Source organism: Drosophila innubila (genome assembly GCF_004354385.1).
Source record: "Drosophila innubila isolate TH190305 chromosome 2L unlocalized genomic scaffold, UK_Dinn_1.0 4_B_2L, whole genome shotgun sequence".
In the NCBI taxonomy this organism is placed as follows: domain Eukaryota; kingdom Metazoa; phylum Arthropoda; class Insecta; order Diptera; family Drosophilidae; genus Drosophila; species Drosophila innubila.
The window spans coordinates 27,356,341-27,372,305 of NW_022995372.1; the positions used below are offsets into that span (position 1 = coordinate 27,356,341).

Below are 15,965 nucleotides of genomic sequence, written 5' to 3' on the forward strand. Positions count from 1 at the left end.
CACATAATGATGGGCCAATTGGGTATGCACTTTTCTACCAAGGCATGCAACAATAAATCACATTGCAAAGAGGTTTTGTGCAATGACTTGGACCCAAAGTACTTAATGACGGTTGGCACCAAGTGGCAAATTGATGTTCGACATCGGCTCGCCTTTGTAAGGGACTTTTGTAGCTCAAAAGTAGAAGAATATTTTGTATGATATTTCATATTTACGAGCTGGGCGAGCAATGCATTGATTTATTTGCGTCATTTTGCTTTTAGGCCATCTATTTTGGGACAAACAGTAAATACACAGAACATTTCAGTGGGAATGGTTGATTTTGAGGTCTGCTTTTTTTACTCTACAAATTTGATTGGACATGAATGTGGAGTGGAGTGCATGAATTCTTAGAGAGAATAAAGTGCAAGTAATCCGATTCCGACACATCCTATATTTGTTATAAATAATTGTATTAAATCAAATTCTTTATATATACCAGTACACCAGTAGACTTATAAATATAATAATAACAGGAAGATGTGGTAGTAAAAATATTAAGCACGATTTTAGTCATAGTTATTACTAAGATGATTAAACGCAATGTAATACTTTAAATTTTAAAGTTTAAAATACAGATAATAATATTCCTGTAATCATTGCTGCTCTGGCTAAAAATCTTACTCTGTAACTCAGGATTAATTTTTGTATTCAACAAACAACAATAATTAACAAACAAAAAATTGTAAAATTGTAATTTAAATTATGTGACTTTATCTATTTAATTGGTTCTATTAATAATTTTTTTTAAGATTTTGTAGAAATATAAATAACATAAGTATTTTCAATTAAAACTGGTCATTATTATGTTATTTTAATTATTTTATATTTAAGTTGGAATAAAGCACAAATTTGTAGCTTCAACTTTTATTAGTAATTTTATACATTGTTAATGACAATCCCTTCAATTTGTGCCTTTTTATTTGAAAATTGAATACAGGTAAAATATTATGACATATCGTATTTCTCATGCCAAATATCCAATAAGTAGTTGTTTGGTTTTACTCTTGTAAGAATAAACTTAAATTACTACGAATATTTGTGGAGCTTTTATATCTTTTGGGAATTCTTTGCACCTGTGACAAACATTCATCATCGAATTGTCATTACACACAATTGATTCAGTTGCAATTCACAGCAGCAAAATAAATTTATTTTTGTCCTTTTCTACCAAGGCATTGTTTACATGGCTGCATTTCTGTTCGAATTCCCAATCCTATTGCCATTTTCATTCCCAATCCACCACTCTGCATTTGGACAGATTTATTTGGAGCTGAGATTACACACAGCTCGCCATGATTAGTGTGCGGTATGGCTCTCAATCCACCCTCTCCACTGGCTTATCTCTTTGGTCGATTGGTAATAGGAGCAACGAGATATTTCTAGTATCCCGTAGCCAAAAACAAAAAAATAACTGCAATTTCATTTTCCATGCAACACCCACGAGCAGTTTTTGTCTGACGTTGGTTTCATTCGACGGTGCAATTTACGATCTTGGTGCGATTGCAACACATATACATACATATTACATATATGTATCTAACGTATTTATCGCACGAGTACGAAAGTATTTGAAATTTGGACAGACACATGATGCGTATATCACTGTCCTACTGCTACACTCCTGTTACGAGTGTGAGACTAGCAGGTACCCAGTAAACATATAAAAGAAGCCATCTATAAGGTCGAAATTATATGCATATATAGTAGACGACTATGCAATCGCATTAAGACACATACTATAGACATAGAATTAGTCACTTGATTAATATTCTCCAGATAAAAATATTTATTTATTATCCAAACTTTATTAAGTTTTAAGTTATAAAAAAGTATGGATACTTTAGATGACAATCCAAAACTTAATATACATACAAGAATATCGTACTATAGATTTTCAATGAAATTACAGGAACGTATCTTCCAAATTAGATTCTTCGCTCTGTTCATATTTCTGTCACACATCGATTTGTGATTGAGTTAATATCAATTTGCCCTGTTATGTAGTTGAGTCTACATATTTGTATCAATATATAAATATTGTTATTCATAAAGTGATAGGATTTGATAATTCTTAGAAATATGCTGCGATGTAAACAAAGTCTGTTATTATGTTGAATCAAGTCCACTCAACTAAATACAATTTCGGACACTGTGCAAATAAAGTACATACTATACTTATATTAGTTAATGTGTTGTTTATCAAATAGTTGATAAACCCGAATCTTAGACACTTTTTATATAGTTAACTTAACTTCCGCTTTCAAGGTTAATCGTCATAGTGTTTGTTGATATTCGCAACTTTTGGGAAAAATGCAGATAAGTAAAAGATACTGATTCTAAGTATGTCAAGGTGTAGATAGTCTAGCCGAAAACATACAAAAGTCCGCTGTAAGTTGCTTTTTTAGTTATTTTGAATTGTAGTGGATGTGCGAGAAGATGGATAAATGGATATATATGGTAGGTGTGCAGGAACTTCTACATCCAATAAAACTAACAAATTGCGAACAGCTTACAGTTTTTGCCGCACTAAGTTGGCAGCTGTGTCTGGTGAGCAGCAAATGCAATGAATGTCAGTCCTCGAATGATGTGGCATGCATCAACCAGACCTCGTTTCACATGTGCTATGGTGGCATCAAACCAAATACGGCTCAGACCTTTACCTGTCCGGAAGGTTTAGTCTGCACGGAACAGCCGAATATTTGTTTCCAGCGCACCGAGACACCCTCTAGTTGTGGCGACACCAGCAGCTGTGGCCTGTGCAACAAGAACAATAAGTTTGCCTGCACCTCGTTCAACACGTTCGCCTTCTGTTATGGTGCCCCAACCCCCTCCACTGAGAATGGCACCTGCCCCACCGGACGATTCTGTGATGCCTCCAATGCAAATATTTGCGTCTCTAAAGCCACAGTTGACTCTATCATATGTCATCTGGATTAGATGATAGGATTACCAGAATGCATATCATTATCACTCATTTACTTCTATACAAGTATGTTACGCGAGTCTTAGTATTAAGATCGGGGAACCAAACCGGAACAAATATCGGTTCCGGTACGTCCCGAAACAACTATTGCGGTAAAAGATATACATATTTCGGCTTTTTCCTTTCGGTTCCGGTACAACAATTGAATTTAAAAATATCGTGGTTGTAAAACAAAAATATATTAACAGATTTGCAAATACATATGTACGTTCTATATGTACGTATTTCATCGAGAAAAACCTAACTTAAATTTTAAGTTTTTTTAATAGGTTGCAAAAAATGTATTTCGGTTCCGGTTTCAGTTCCGGTAACCAGAGTTAAACGGTTTGTTTCGATTAACGGTTCCGGTACCGGTTCCGCTATTATTTCCTGATTAAGATTCTTGATTCTCTTCAAAAATACGTCCGACTATAAGCAAGTATCTGACGCATTTTATACAATTTTGAATGGAACTGATAACAATAAACCCACATTTTTTATATAAATTTGCTTTATTGTATTCATATTTAATTGTATAAATACGAACAAATAAAAAATTCATAAAGAAGAAAAGGCTATAGGCGGGACCCCGACTGAAGGAATACCCGTTACATATTTTTAGGAACTTGTATTGTCTTAAAAATTAAAACTGCCGTTATATATAACCGATTAACAAGGATGATGGATACCAATAATAGAAAACGTTAATGGCAAAAGAAAAAAAACGGTGTATCTTAAAAATTGTACGTGTGGTTGATTTTCGCGATTTCCGGGAAACGGAAGGGGGCTTAACGAAAATATAAAGCAAAATTTTTCTGAGTGGGGCTTATAGAAGCTTGTTACCAGTTCTAAGCGCTCACAAAGATGGACATGACTATATCGACTCTGCTGTTAATGCTGATCAAGAAAATATGTTCTTTACAGGGTCCTGCTCCCTGTTACGTACATACATTTCAACAAACACAATATACTCTTTAACTTATTTTTAATGTAACGGATATATGGAAAATGTGTTTTCCTCTTAAATATATTAAAAATAAATCTAATCATAGTTTAAAGTGTTTACTTTCAGACTGATTAAAATTAATTATATCTATCACTACAGAATAATTTTTTCATTATACTTCATAAAAAGTACGATACTACGAAAGATTTTGCTGGTGTTGCAAAGATCTGATAAGATAAAGCCAGCTAAGTATTTATACGTATAATAATTTGCGATGGTTGCTTGTTTGCTATTTTTGTTGGCATACATATGTATGCATGTATGTATGTTATTATGTAAATAACCATCGAAGAGGCACTTTTTTAAGTGTGTTACTGAGTCCATGCACGATAAGTTCATGCAAAGGCGAATTTGCAGATGAGTTGAGTTTACAATACATTGTATTAAGATTCAATATATATAAACGGTATCACATTGAATACCATATCGTTTCCTGCTAAGATATCGCCAATCAATAACGATATATCGAAGCAAACTCCTACCTATTGTACAACTACAGTTCTCTTTCAAGTGAAAAAGGCTCTACCCTTAGCTTTTCATGACTGATGCTTTCTATTGAAAATAATAGGTTAAATAAACATCAGAAGATCTATAAAATGATTTATTATCTGTGAGCATATGTACATATTCTCAAAATCGAACTTTAGATTTATGTTATTGTACTATAAGTAACGATATTTAAATGCAAAATAATACTATATGTATTTAAAGCGTTTAAATTATAATGAATATATATATATATACAATTGTTATTGGATGGATAATTTAAAAGACACTAAGTTAAAAGTCAATAATTTTAACTGATATTTTCCGTTTTAATTCATAGGAATTTGTGTATAAAATGATACTCAAATTTTAAAACTGTAAATGCGTCCGATTTCAGTGGGTTTCGGCAACACTCTAAACGACAGTAATTCTGGCAATAACAGCGACCTGCGTCAGATATAGCAACAGTGACGCAACAGTGGCGTCGTTAACAACCGCGATAGCAGCGTTGACGGCTACAATAACAGCGACAGCAGCGTTGACAGCGACAGCGACGTTTACAGAGACAGAGACGTTGACAGATTCCGCAGCAGCAACTTTAACAGCGACGGCGACCAAAACAGTGACGTCAAGATTAACAGCGTTGGCGACTCCACCGCAGCGGCATCAATAGCATCGATTAACGAATTACAGATAAATTATAAATACGTTAGTTTTCAGAAGAATTGGTCTTGGCGTTCTTAAGAAATTATGAAATGAAAACCCGCATCTCTGAAAAAAACAAAAAGTAAAATATTTTTAAATTAATATAAGAATGCTCTACGATAGAAAACAGTGTTTTTTTTGTCATATATGATTAAAAAAATGTGCGTACGAAACGCTATATTTTTTTTGGCAGTTGCCTAGTTTAACAGCATCGTTATCAGAGACTGCAACGTTGACAGCAACAGCGACTACAGCAGCTACATTAACAGCGACAGCAACGTTAACAGCGACGCCGACAATAGCAGCGGCAGCAGCTTTAACAGCGACAGTGACGCGACGCTGCGGCTTGGGTGCTGTTAATAGTTAACAGCGCTGCTGTTATCGAGTTAAGCTGAACTCTGTAAGCAGTATGTTGATTGTGGTATGTTTCGTGAACACCACTTGAATTACTCTCTGCCGCTGCTGTTTTTGTTTTTGCATTGAGCTTGAACTAGTCACAATGTTGTTGATTTTGTTTCTTGTTATTGGCGAGAATTTTGCCGGTTGTATTGTTGATAAGACTCACAACGCATGCGCTCTCTCTCTATCTAGGGTGACCATGTTCCAATTCTGTTTTAAAATCTTATGAATAAAATGACGCTGGCAGCAAGGATGTGCACTAGTTTGGGTCATATTTAACGGGGAAATTTGAGGGGAAATATAGTAAGATTTGCCGAAAAAAAAAAACAGCTATGGAAATCCGATTTGAGACAAAACCTTGGATTCCATTAAAACTCTCAAATATTCAATCTGTGAGCTTAGTCGATAGATCTCGCGGCAATATGGATCTGTAAGTTAAGTTAAGATATCTAAAATAACAAAAAAAAATTTTAATGCTGAACTTTAGTTTTTATTCGATTCTTCTTTTGGCAGCTATAGAAATTCGATTTGGGTCAAATCCTTAAATTTCATTAAAGCTCCCAAATATTTAACCTGTGGGTTTAGTTAAATATCTTAAGTAATAATATAAATTGTTCATACCAAATGTTAATTTGAATTCGATTGTTTCGTCGATGTGTCAACTTTGACGATGAATTTGACCTCTTTTCAGTTGGTATTTCCCAAAACAACAACAACATTGTCATAAAAATCCCTGGAGATGTGTAATATTATCCTAATTTTAAGGAGTCAAAAGTGTCTTAAGTCCAAAGTAATCCAGTGGTGTAAAAACTCATTAAAAACAGTTGAATAAATATTTTAAACTCTCGCCTTTAATGCATTTACAATCTATAAAACTAGAACTATGTGGAATACAATGAGGCAATACATTATCACGGCATACCAGACCTATATAGCAACTCAAGCATATACGCCACCAGCCGTGTCACGATCGTGAGCTGCATTCACGTAGCTGTCGGCAGATCCGGAAGACAATGTGTTCTCGCCATTCTTCACGGATGCAGAACCAGCAGAAGTCGATCCAGCAGATACCAGGGCTGCCGGAGAACGTTCATCCAACAGTACTGCGGGAGATACAGCCGCTAACTTCTTGAGGACATAGGGAACGCGATTTACGACTGCATTGAAACCATGAATATTGTCGGCAGTGTAGGTCACGGTTCGTTTGTAGCCATCGGGATCGATGAGGCTGTAGGATCCACGGACCACATAACCATCTCGAGTCTCGCTGTGCTCCTTGATGTCGCCGGTGCTCTCATCATTTACGGCATAGTTAAAGCTATAGCTGGCCGGCGGAAAGATCTCTGGCTGACGTTGCTCGCGGAGCACAGGTAACGGTACAGGGAACAAGGCAGTTGCGGCAGCTTCGGAGCTTGTGACATCATGCAACACATTCGAGTTTGAGTCAGAGTCAGAGTCAGATTTTTGTCCGGAATAATCGTATCCCTTGGGTGTAGCCTCTGAGTTTTCGGCATTATTATGAGGCGTTTGATAGTTTGTGCGGTATTCCTCACTAGAACTGGAATCGTGCTGCTCCAGAGTATTGATGTCATTGGATGTCGCCGACACTTTCTGATTATTGTTATTACTAGAGGTTCTACTGTAATCGTACTCGGCACTCACAGCCCCGACCAATGCCAAAGTGAGCAGCATAATCTACAAAGGATACAATTGCGTTTTAATCATTGAATTGAGTCCATTTATTGATATCTCACCTTGAATGCCATCTTAATTTTGATTTGATGTGTGTTTTCTCCGTTTGTTTGCGCTTCACAAATTGTCAGCTAACTGTACTTTTAATTGACGCTACCCGATGTTTTTATACCTTAGCCACATTACCAATATTACTTAATATTGACCGTTATACAATATCATGCCTATCAATTGCTCCCATTGCTATTTCCAACACAAAATTGACCAAATGAAGAGATTACACTTTCGTTTTCTTCATTTTGTGTCGAGTTTTTGTGCTGCGTAAGCATTCCATCAATTGATCCAATTGGATGTCTGGGGCCGTGAATAGAGTAACAAACGAAGGCAGAACAGCGACAGCAGCGGCAACATCTCTTTCAATTAGACAAATATTTAAATTCGCCATTAAAATTGCAACTCGTTGTATGGCGTTGCCTTGTTTTTGGCAATTCATTTTGAAATAAAATAAAATAAAAATTAATTTTGATTTAATTAATTTTTTAGAGATTATAATTATAATTTTTTACTAACAAAAATTAAAGATTAAATATTTTAAATTAATATAATAAAAACTAATTACAATAATATATTTTACTTTTTATATAAAAGTTAAGCCATTACTTGCATTTTAAATGTTTCTTCTACTAATTAAATTAATATTAATTAAGTTTTTTAATTTAATAAATAATAATAACTATTTTAATTTAATATTTAGATCAATTTAAATAAAAAATAATTACAATATTATATTTTACTTTTTATATAAAAGTTAAACCATTACTTGCATTTTATATTTTTAATTTAATTTCTGTCAATTTTTATAATACCAATTGAAAATAAAAATTAAGTTCAAATTACTTTTGAGCCGAGGGAGCCAGATCATATATCTCCCTAAGGCAACTACTGTTTAATATAGTGTATTGATTTGAACCAAAATTGTTCCGATTGTAAAAGACCATCCCTAATGCATATTCTGTTCATTTGGTTAGTTACGGCATAATTTTTTTTATAAAAATGGAAATATGATAATTACTTTTAATTTTAATATTGAAAATAAAAGTTTGTCATGTTTTCCAAATTGCCGTAAAAAATAAGGTATGTGTATTTTGCCCACTCTTCTTAGAGGCTATATTGGGCTTAAATTTGTTAAGCTCATAAATATTATGTATTTGCGGTCCCGGATTTTTTTTAAGTTGAAAATAAATTTATGGAGACCAATTCTTGCTGCTCAAAAAATATATCTGAAAAGTTGAACGTTCACTTAAATTTGTGTTCTGTAAATGTTATTTTTTAATGTTTTTCCGCAATTTACATTAAAATAAAGTGCCCAGGGAAGAAGCTGATCTGGTAACTCCGAACCGGAATAGTGTGCCGTACTCAAAGAAGCAGCTTAAAGTGAGGATGATGTTCAAAACAGTAGTGCATGACAAATTCATCATGCAAATGAGTTGGGTCACACTGAGCGTGCCTCTGCCTTTGAATAAAAAGTGCCTAAAATAAAACTCGAAACCGGTCGTTGACTATTGTCTGAGTTTTTGCTTGAAGCCAGCATCAAAACAGAATGCGACTGCAATAATAACTTAGACGTTGGGAAGAACACAACGTCTCGGCGCTATGACAGCAACGGCCAAGGCGAAAACAATACCCAAGTTGAGGTCCAACTACAGTTGGCAATTGCGCGGGCAGCTGCATCTGTTGACGGGATTCATTGCCGGATTTGTGTGTGCCTTTATGCTGCTTCTCTGCATCTACGATGTGCGCAATGGAATCAACTGTTGGCCCACAAGCAGCAGTAGCATTAGCTCGGCAGCAACACTGCGATTAACCCCGCAAGTGGAAGCGGAGCTGGATTTGAAATTGGCGCCAACTCGAGTACTTTGTATGGTGTTGACCTGTCCAGAGTATGTGGAGCTCTATGCTCAGCATGTGGCTGCCACCTGGGGCAGACGCTGTGGCAAGCTGGTGTTTGTCAGCAGCGAGAACTATGAACCGTTGGGCGTGGTCCAAGTTGTGGAAGTCGAGGGAGGAACCTATCACGATCTATGGAATAAAACGCGCGAGGGATTCCGACATGTGTGGCTGGAGTATGGAGAGGAATACGATTGGTTTCTCAAAGCCGACGATGACACGTGAGGGCTGGGCAACTAAGCTTTTATTTTAAATAAAAATTGCTAACTAAAACTCTGCTTCTTTATAGCTATGTCATCATGGAGAACCTACATCACATGCTCAGCGCCTACGATGCAAATATGCCGCTCTACTTTGGCTATCAAATGAGACGCTACAATGTGGTAAGTGATTCTATAAGTTTTGTTCAACTCTTACCTCATCTGCTAATTAACCTATCATCTTGCTTGCTTTAACTCAAAAGCTGAAAGATTTGCATTTTAATATTCAGAAAACATTTGCTTACCTGTCAACTTAATTGAATTATAACATTTTAGATAGGGGAATACAAATTGGGATTCTGCAAATAACATATTTTATTTTTTAAATTGACTCGTTATTGCACCTTCTTAACTGGTGATGTTTTAGTTATCGGTTAGGTTTAATAAGTGCGAATTATTTATTGATCATCAAAATTATCTATACCACAATTGTACTAACATATTGTATCAAGGTAATGAGTGAAGTAGTATATACTGAAAATAATGTTCGGACTAGTGCACTAATTTATAAGGATACCCGTGTAGCACTACGAAATAAGAATCAAATTAAATTTATTTAATATTTTTTTTTGTTTTATTGTCTTTAATTTTATCTAAGCTTGATATTGAAAATGTGGAAAAATAATAATAATAGAACAATATTTATTAATTATCTTATACAAGTTAAGAATCATGTTATTATAAAAAAATGTTACCGACTTGAAAAATCAAGGAGAATAATATAACAGGGCTACAGCCATGTTTATATTATTTATCTAATAAAAATATTTGTAAATTATACGTATTGATAGGAAATACAATTGTATCGCCAGCTCAACGCAAATGAAATTAAATTAGTTTAACCGTTATTCGAGATATTGAAAGTGAATTTAACCACGCGAAATTAATATTTTATTATACAAGAATAACCCGTTCGTTGTTGAGTCTCTGATTATATAAAAAAATTAGTCGTTTCTTGTTTAATTAGCTTGCTAATTAAATAAAAGAAATATCATTAAAAACCTAGATATTGCCGGCATATATTCATCTTTATTCAAATCATAAAACTTGTAGCAACAATGCCAATTGCCAAAGAGCAAATGGAACTGACGTTAGTCATTTTGTCCGTCTGTCAGTCAATCAATGGTGAATCACAGCGTCTGCAATTTTAGCTAATGGTCAGTTGTCGTTAGGTCGTTGAGTTTTGTTGTCATTGCACACAGAAACTTACACGCACACTGTACAGAGAGACCGCTCCCCAAAGTCGCATTTGCTGTCATTTGTTTAACTTCTCGCATTATTCTTTAAACATTTTGTAGCAAGCCAACTACAAATAATTGGGCAATAGCGCGCAGTTTTGTACAACTGGATAGCACAGTTAGACCAAGACACCGGAACGATAAATAGTCGCAAACGCAATTTGAACAGTTAATAGGACTTAAATAAAAATTAAAATATGTAGTCCAAATGTAATTGGCTATGCCGGTTTCGACAAAGAATCTGAATTTAATTAAAAAATTTATTTATTAAGGGTTTTTATTTATTTGTATGAATATATTCTAAAACTATTAGCCACAATACCAATAAATTGAATAAACAAATATTTAATGAAGTTTTCAACATGCTAAGAATTATTCACTTTATTTGTAATTTAAACATATATATGTATATATTCTGATGTTTAATAAAAATGTTTGATTGAATCGGCGATGACTTTTGATAGCTCGTAAATACATATATAAGCATATTATACCTCATAAAGCAAGTTATAAAACAAGTATCCAACTATTCAAGCTCACACCACAGCAGGTGGCAAGGTTGTGTTTTTTTACCTATAAAAATTGCACTAAAAATAATCATTTTTTTATGTTTGCCAACAACTTTTATAAATTGTTTTTCACACGAATATTTTTTATGCTATTTAAAATTTCTTTGATTTATTATGGTGATTATATTACTGACTATTTATAAATGGCTTTGATTTTGCTTTGGCTGCGAACTGCGCATCGTTTTTGTCTTTTAGACAAGTCAATTAGCATATGTTGAATTATCTGCTGAGAAAACTTTATTATAGATACATATATGGCATTTATAAGGCAACTCCCAAATATTTTTGTTTTGATTTAGCCGCTAAGAAATTTGTAGATAAGTATAGAACATAACTGTCACTCGCTTCTTTGATAATTTACATTGAAAAGAAAACGAATTAATTTAATCTGCAAATGTCAACTTAATTGATATTAAAGCCGCGCTTGCTCACATTGTAATTATTCTTGTATTTTACACATCTTATACCATTATGAGGCCCGCGACAAAAGGCCTTGAAAGTAGCTTAAAATACTACCCATTAGATAAGTTGTAATCGTCGCGCTTGACAGGTTATTATGCTAAATGCTCTAAACCATAACTAACTACATGAACTAACATGGACGTATTCGATGTTTTTTCGACTTTGATGTGCCTATTTGTAAAACTAATCTGAAATTTTTGTGAGGAATTTGGCTGCTTTAATCAAATATCAATGGTGGGTGTGGTGAACAACTTTTAATATTAAACTAATAACAGCTACCAAACCCAAAATTTTTATTTTGTTTATAAAAATAAATGGTTCGGTTCGAAAAAAAAATAATTACATAAATTGTATGGTTTTCTAATATTACGCAATGATTTGAGACCTCGGATTAAAATAAGTCATATTTAAATCTTCATCAAAATTAGATATACGTCTATGAAATTTATTATATTCATTTAACACATTTTAAATTTAATATATTACTACAAATTGTGTAGAGATAATACTGAAGACACATTTTCTGCTCTTTTATGCTTTTCTCTAGCATTTAAAATAAGCAGTTCTACTTCTTTCCTGAAAATTGAAAATATATATGTTTTAAATTCGATATAAAAAATGTATTCTTATTATTTCTCATGTAGAGCTACATGTCTGGTGGGGCTTCTTACGTACTCAGTCGCGAGGCATTGCACCGATTTGTGACGCAGGCTTACACTTCCGATAAGGTCTGTCCAGGAGCTAAGAAGATGGGAATTGAGGATTTTTATATGGGAATTTGCTTGCAAAATGTGGGCGTACATTTGATCGACTCTACACGGGCCCTGCCCGATGATGACAAGCCAAGGTTCTTTCCCCTAGATGTTGAGAATTATTTGTACAATAGTAATACCAGTATACCAGATTGGCTGCTAGAGATGAGTGTCTCAGAAGTATATACAGTAAGTAGTGATAATCACTTCTTAAATAATCCGCATAATAATCATAATCCGCAGGGCAACGATTGCTGCTCAAACTATTCTATCGCCTTTCATTATACCAAACCGGAACGCATGTATCTATATGAATTTTTGGTATATCACTTGCGTGTTTATGGGCAAAAGTATGTGGAACAGTTGCCCAGGCGATGGACATTTTCTGAAATTTTGGAAATGTTTCCTCTAGAAAACAATTCGGATATCAAAGACTTGACGCAAATGCCAGAAAAACCGGATAATTTTTAAAACAATTTTAGATTTAATTTTTGTATTCGAAGGCCATTGCAGCTTGTACGCCGTAACCTATATTAGGCATAATATTTTATATTGTATCTAATTATAATAATAATAATAATAATTTGTTTATAAAATTATTTTGTTAACTAGTTTTAAAATTTTATATTTGTTTTTTAGATTAGTTTAAATAGTCACTGTCAAACTGTGCAGAAACAAAAGACTTAGGCAACAAACTTGGTGAAAACAATCTAAAAGCTTTAGCATACTTTTAGGTGGTAAGCATTTTTTAAAGAGTTGACAGCCCTGACTGCTATACGATTAATTTGAAATAATTATGTATAAGTTGATTTGTATATTTTTACACATTATTGTGCGAATGTGTGCTTCAATTTGAAATTTTATATTTGGATTCTAACTTATTTTAGAAGATTTGTTTTAGCTTCTGTCGGTTATTGCATTTGTAATTAGATAAGATAAAAGTAATGATCGATATCCGATGAGCCGCAGTCTATTGTTGTCCCTTCGTTTGACTCACACAGTACTTAGTTGAACTTTGAACACTTAGACCATAGATCGATCGATCACATGCTCATGCACGCGTTCACGTTATATGCAATTATACATACATAATATAGCCACTAAAAAGTTAACTAAATAAAAATGTTTATAATGTTCCATAATTGGTGTTTAGTATGTTATATTGTTATTATGTTTTCTTTTTGTTATTTATATAAATTATTGCAATTGCCTTGCTATTTCAGTAAGTATTTAATTAATTGTGCAACGGCTGCAAAAATAAACGAGTTAGCAACAAGAAGCCGAAGCTTCAACGCCATTGCGATTCAATGAATCATTTGCCGCCAAAAATGAATCCTTCAACGCGATGCATTCTTGCATGAAGGGCTTACTCCGGCAAATTGCTTATTAATTTCATTACCAAAGTCAATGTCTAGTATCCCGTTTCCCCTCAACAACCTACCTTACAACTTGCAAGTCAAGCCAAGCTAATTAAATACAAAATCACGTACGCATGCTCAGTAGGCCGCAGTCTCTTTCTTAATTGAGATGTTTGAGTAAGCTTTTTAAGGTAAAATTGCGTTAGATTTATATTAATATGTAGCTATACGTATGTATATAAATAAATATATTTGGTGTACAATTCAATTGGCTGCGGTGTAGAGCAGCATGCTAGTTCAATGATTTAATAAGTGAAAGGTAATCGCTCGAGTTAAGTTAGCCATAAGCTCAGTCTGTTAATGGACCTCTTAATAGGTGTCATTGAACACAAGCTTTGAGGAAGAGATTACTGTATGAGGCACTCCTTGGAATGGGAAGAGCACTAGGTAGATCCACAAGAACTTTATTTGTTTTTTTCAACTTCTTGTTTACTTATTGGTCTATTTCAAAGTATAAATCTTAAACCCTATATAATCAAATTGACTTAACTTATGAGGCATACACAAAAATTGTTTGCTAACAAGCTAAGCAAACAGCTACCGATTGTAAGCTACAGTTAAGTAAGTTAGTTAACTCAGTAAGTTAACATTTATCTCCATTTCAACGACCGTCGACCGTCCACCGTCGACCGTCATACTGTGCGTATGCGCAATGTGCGTTCGCTATGCACTGCATTCAATGGCGGCGCGTGTTCCATTTTGTGCCGACACACGCTACACACAAGTGAGCTAAATTGTTGTTGCTCTCGCTCTTGTTATTGTCACCTGTCTGATTAATATTTTATAAATCTTTTTTTCTCTGTTTCTTTTAACATGAAATTGTGCGTTGTCTGTCGTCGTCGTTGTCGTTGTCGAGTCATGGCTTCTAGTTAGTTTAGGAGCAGCTTGTGACCTTCGCCGTTGTCAAATGCGAGCTGTGAGCTGTCCAGCTCTCGATTTGCAAGCCATTAAATATTATAGGTACACACATACATACAGTCATTAGATTTTTGTAAGTTGAGTTAAAAAAGAAAAAAATAAAGAAATCCAATTTCAAATTGAATCAAAATCAAAATCGAAACTATAAAAAATCAATTACTCAGCTATGCGTAGCCATGTCGCCATTCCCTTCTCTTCCACTCTCCCTTCAATCTCCCTCTTTATCTCACTTTTTCGTTATTGCGCCAATTACTTCATTTGATTTTATTTATTTAGTTTTTTTTCTTTATGTCACTTGCTCTGGCCACGCACTTAATTTTTTCTGTGAAAGTTGTTAATACTTTGGCCGAGTTAAATTATTTAATAAATAACAGCGTAACAACTTGTAGCTGCAGCTAATTTATATCTTTATATCGATTCCCAGATAAATGTTGTTAAACATATTTTATACCCTTCACTTTTTGGTGCCAACACTTAACATTCTGATGTCTGTTGTTGTGAGTTTTCGCTTTGCGTGGATTGTAGAATATTTTGAAGTATTTGCGCCAACTTGAGAATTGGCTTGCCATAATTAGTACAATAGACATATGAGAGATACTGAGATAATTTTCTAATGGTTTATTGCTCTGAAGAGAATACAAAATGTTTATACACAAACTTTTATTTACTATATTATTTTCATTTGTATAAATAATTACAATTAATATAATTAATGTTGCCGTTGAATGTTTTGTATTAAGAATAATATTTCCAGATGAAATATAGTTAATAAAAATTATATTATTAATAGCGAAAGAGAGTATATCAATTGCTTAAAAAATTATATGTCTTAAATTAATCTCATTGGCATTTTCTTAAAACTTGTTTATCGATTTCTTTCATCACGGTTTCTGCTGTCAAGTGGTTGACCAAAGTGCACAATTTAATCATTATTTTCTCAAACGTTTAAAGATAATGCAAAGACGATATTTTATGTCAATTTTTCTATGAGTATGTCAACAGCTTTTTTCTCGATCTGGTCGAATGCCCCTTCCCACCTGACGGTACTTGCTTCCCCTTTGTCTATCGCACATGCATGCTGTGCAGCTGTGCACATTAAAATCAATTAA

The 15,965-nt window shown here is 34.0% G+C and overlaps 3 protein-coding genes across 3 annotated transcripts; 2 read left to right on the top strand and 1 right to left on the bottom strand.

The window, feature by feature from the left end:
- Positions 1 to 2,478: 2,478 nt before the first annotated feature.
- LOC117781286 lies at positions 2,479 to 3,159 on the top strand. The gene is made up of 2 exons (XM_034618036.1): positions 2,479 to 2,499; positions 2,551 to 3,159. The coding sequence occupies exons 1-2, from the start codon at positions 2,479 to 2,481 to the stop codon at positions 2,977 to 2,979; spliced, it is 450 nt and encodes a 149-aa protein (XP_034473927.1). The 3' UTR covers positions 2,980 to 3,159.
- A 3,380-nt stretch (positions 3,160 to 6,539) lies between these two features.
- Positions 6,540 to 7,366, bottom strand: LOC117781287 (cuticle protein). Its single transcript, XM_034618037.1, has 2 exons — positions 7,355 to 7,366; positions 6,540 to 7,295 (listed from the first exon to the last, which is right to left on the bottom strand). Exons 1-2 carry the CDS (start codon positions 7,364 to 7,366, stop codon positions 6,540 to 6,542), a joined length of 768 nt encoding a protein of 255 aa, XP_034473928.1.
- A 1,579-nt stretch (positions 7,367 to 8,945) lies between these two features.
- LOC117781288 (glycoprotein-N-acetylgalactosamine 3-beta-galactosyltransferase 1) lies at positions 8,946 to 13,091 on the top strand. The gene is made up of 4 exons (XM_034618038.1): positions 8,946 to 9,460; positions 9,529 to 9,622; positions 12,413 to 12,709; positions 12,764 to 13,091. The coding sequence occupies exons 1-4, from the start codon at positions 8,946 to 8,948 to the stop codon at positions 12,989 to 12,991; spliced, it is 1,134 nt and encodes a 377-aa protein (XP_034473929.1). The 3' UTR covers positions 12,992 to 13,091.
- Positions 13,092 to 15,965: the final 2,874 nt, after the last annotated feature.

Bases quoted from the DNA above. Each gene is read 5' to 3' on its own strand.
- LOC117781286 (XM_034618036.1), top strand. From the start codon at position 2,479: ATGGATAAATGGATATATATG. The intron at 2,500-2,550 runs GTAGGTGTGCAG...AATTGCGAACAG, and splicing joins TGGATAAATGGATATATATG to CTTACAGTTTTTGCCGCACT.
- LOC117781288 (XM_034618038.1), top strand. From the start codon at position 8,946: ATGACAGCAACGGCCAAGGCGAAAACAATACCCAAGTTGAGGTCCAAC. The intron at 9,461-9,528 runs GTGAGGGCTGGG...GCTTCTTTATAG, and splicing joins CTCAAAGCCGACGATGACAC to CTATGTCATCATGGAGAACC. The intron at 9,623-12,412 runs GTAAGTGATTCT...TTTCTCATGTAG, and splicing joins AAATGAGACGCTACAATGTG to AGCTACATGTCTGGTGGGGC.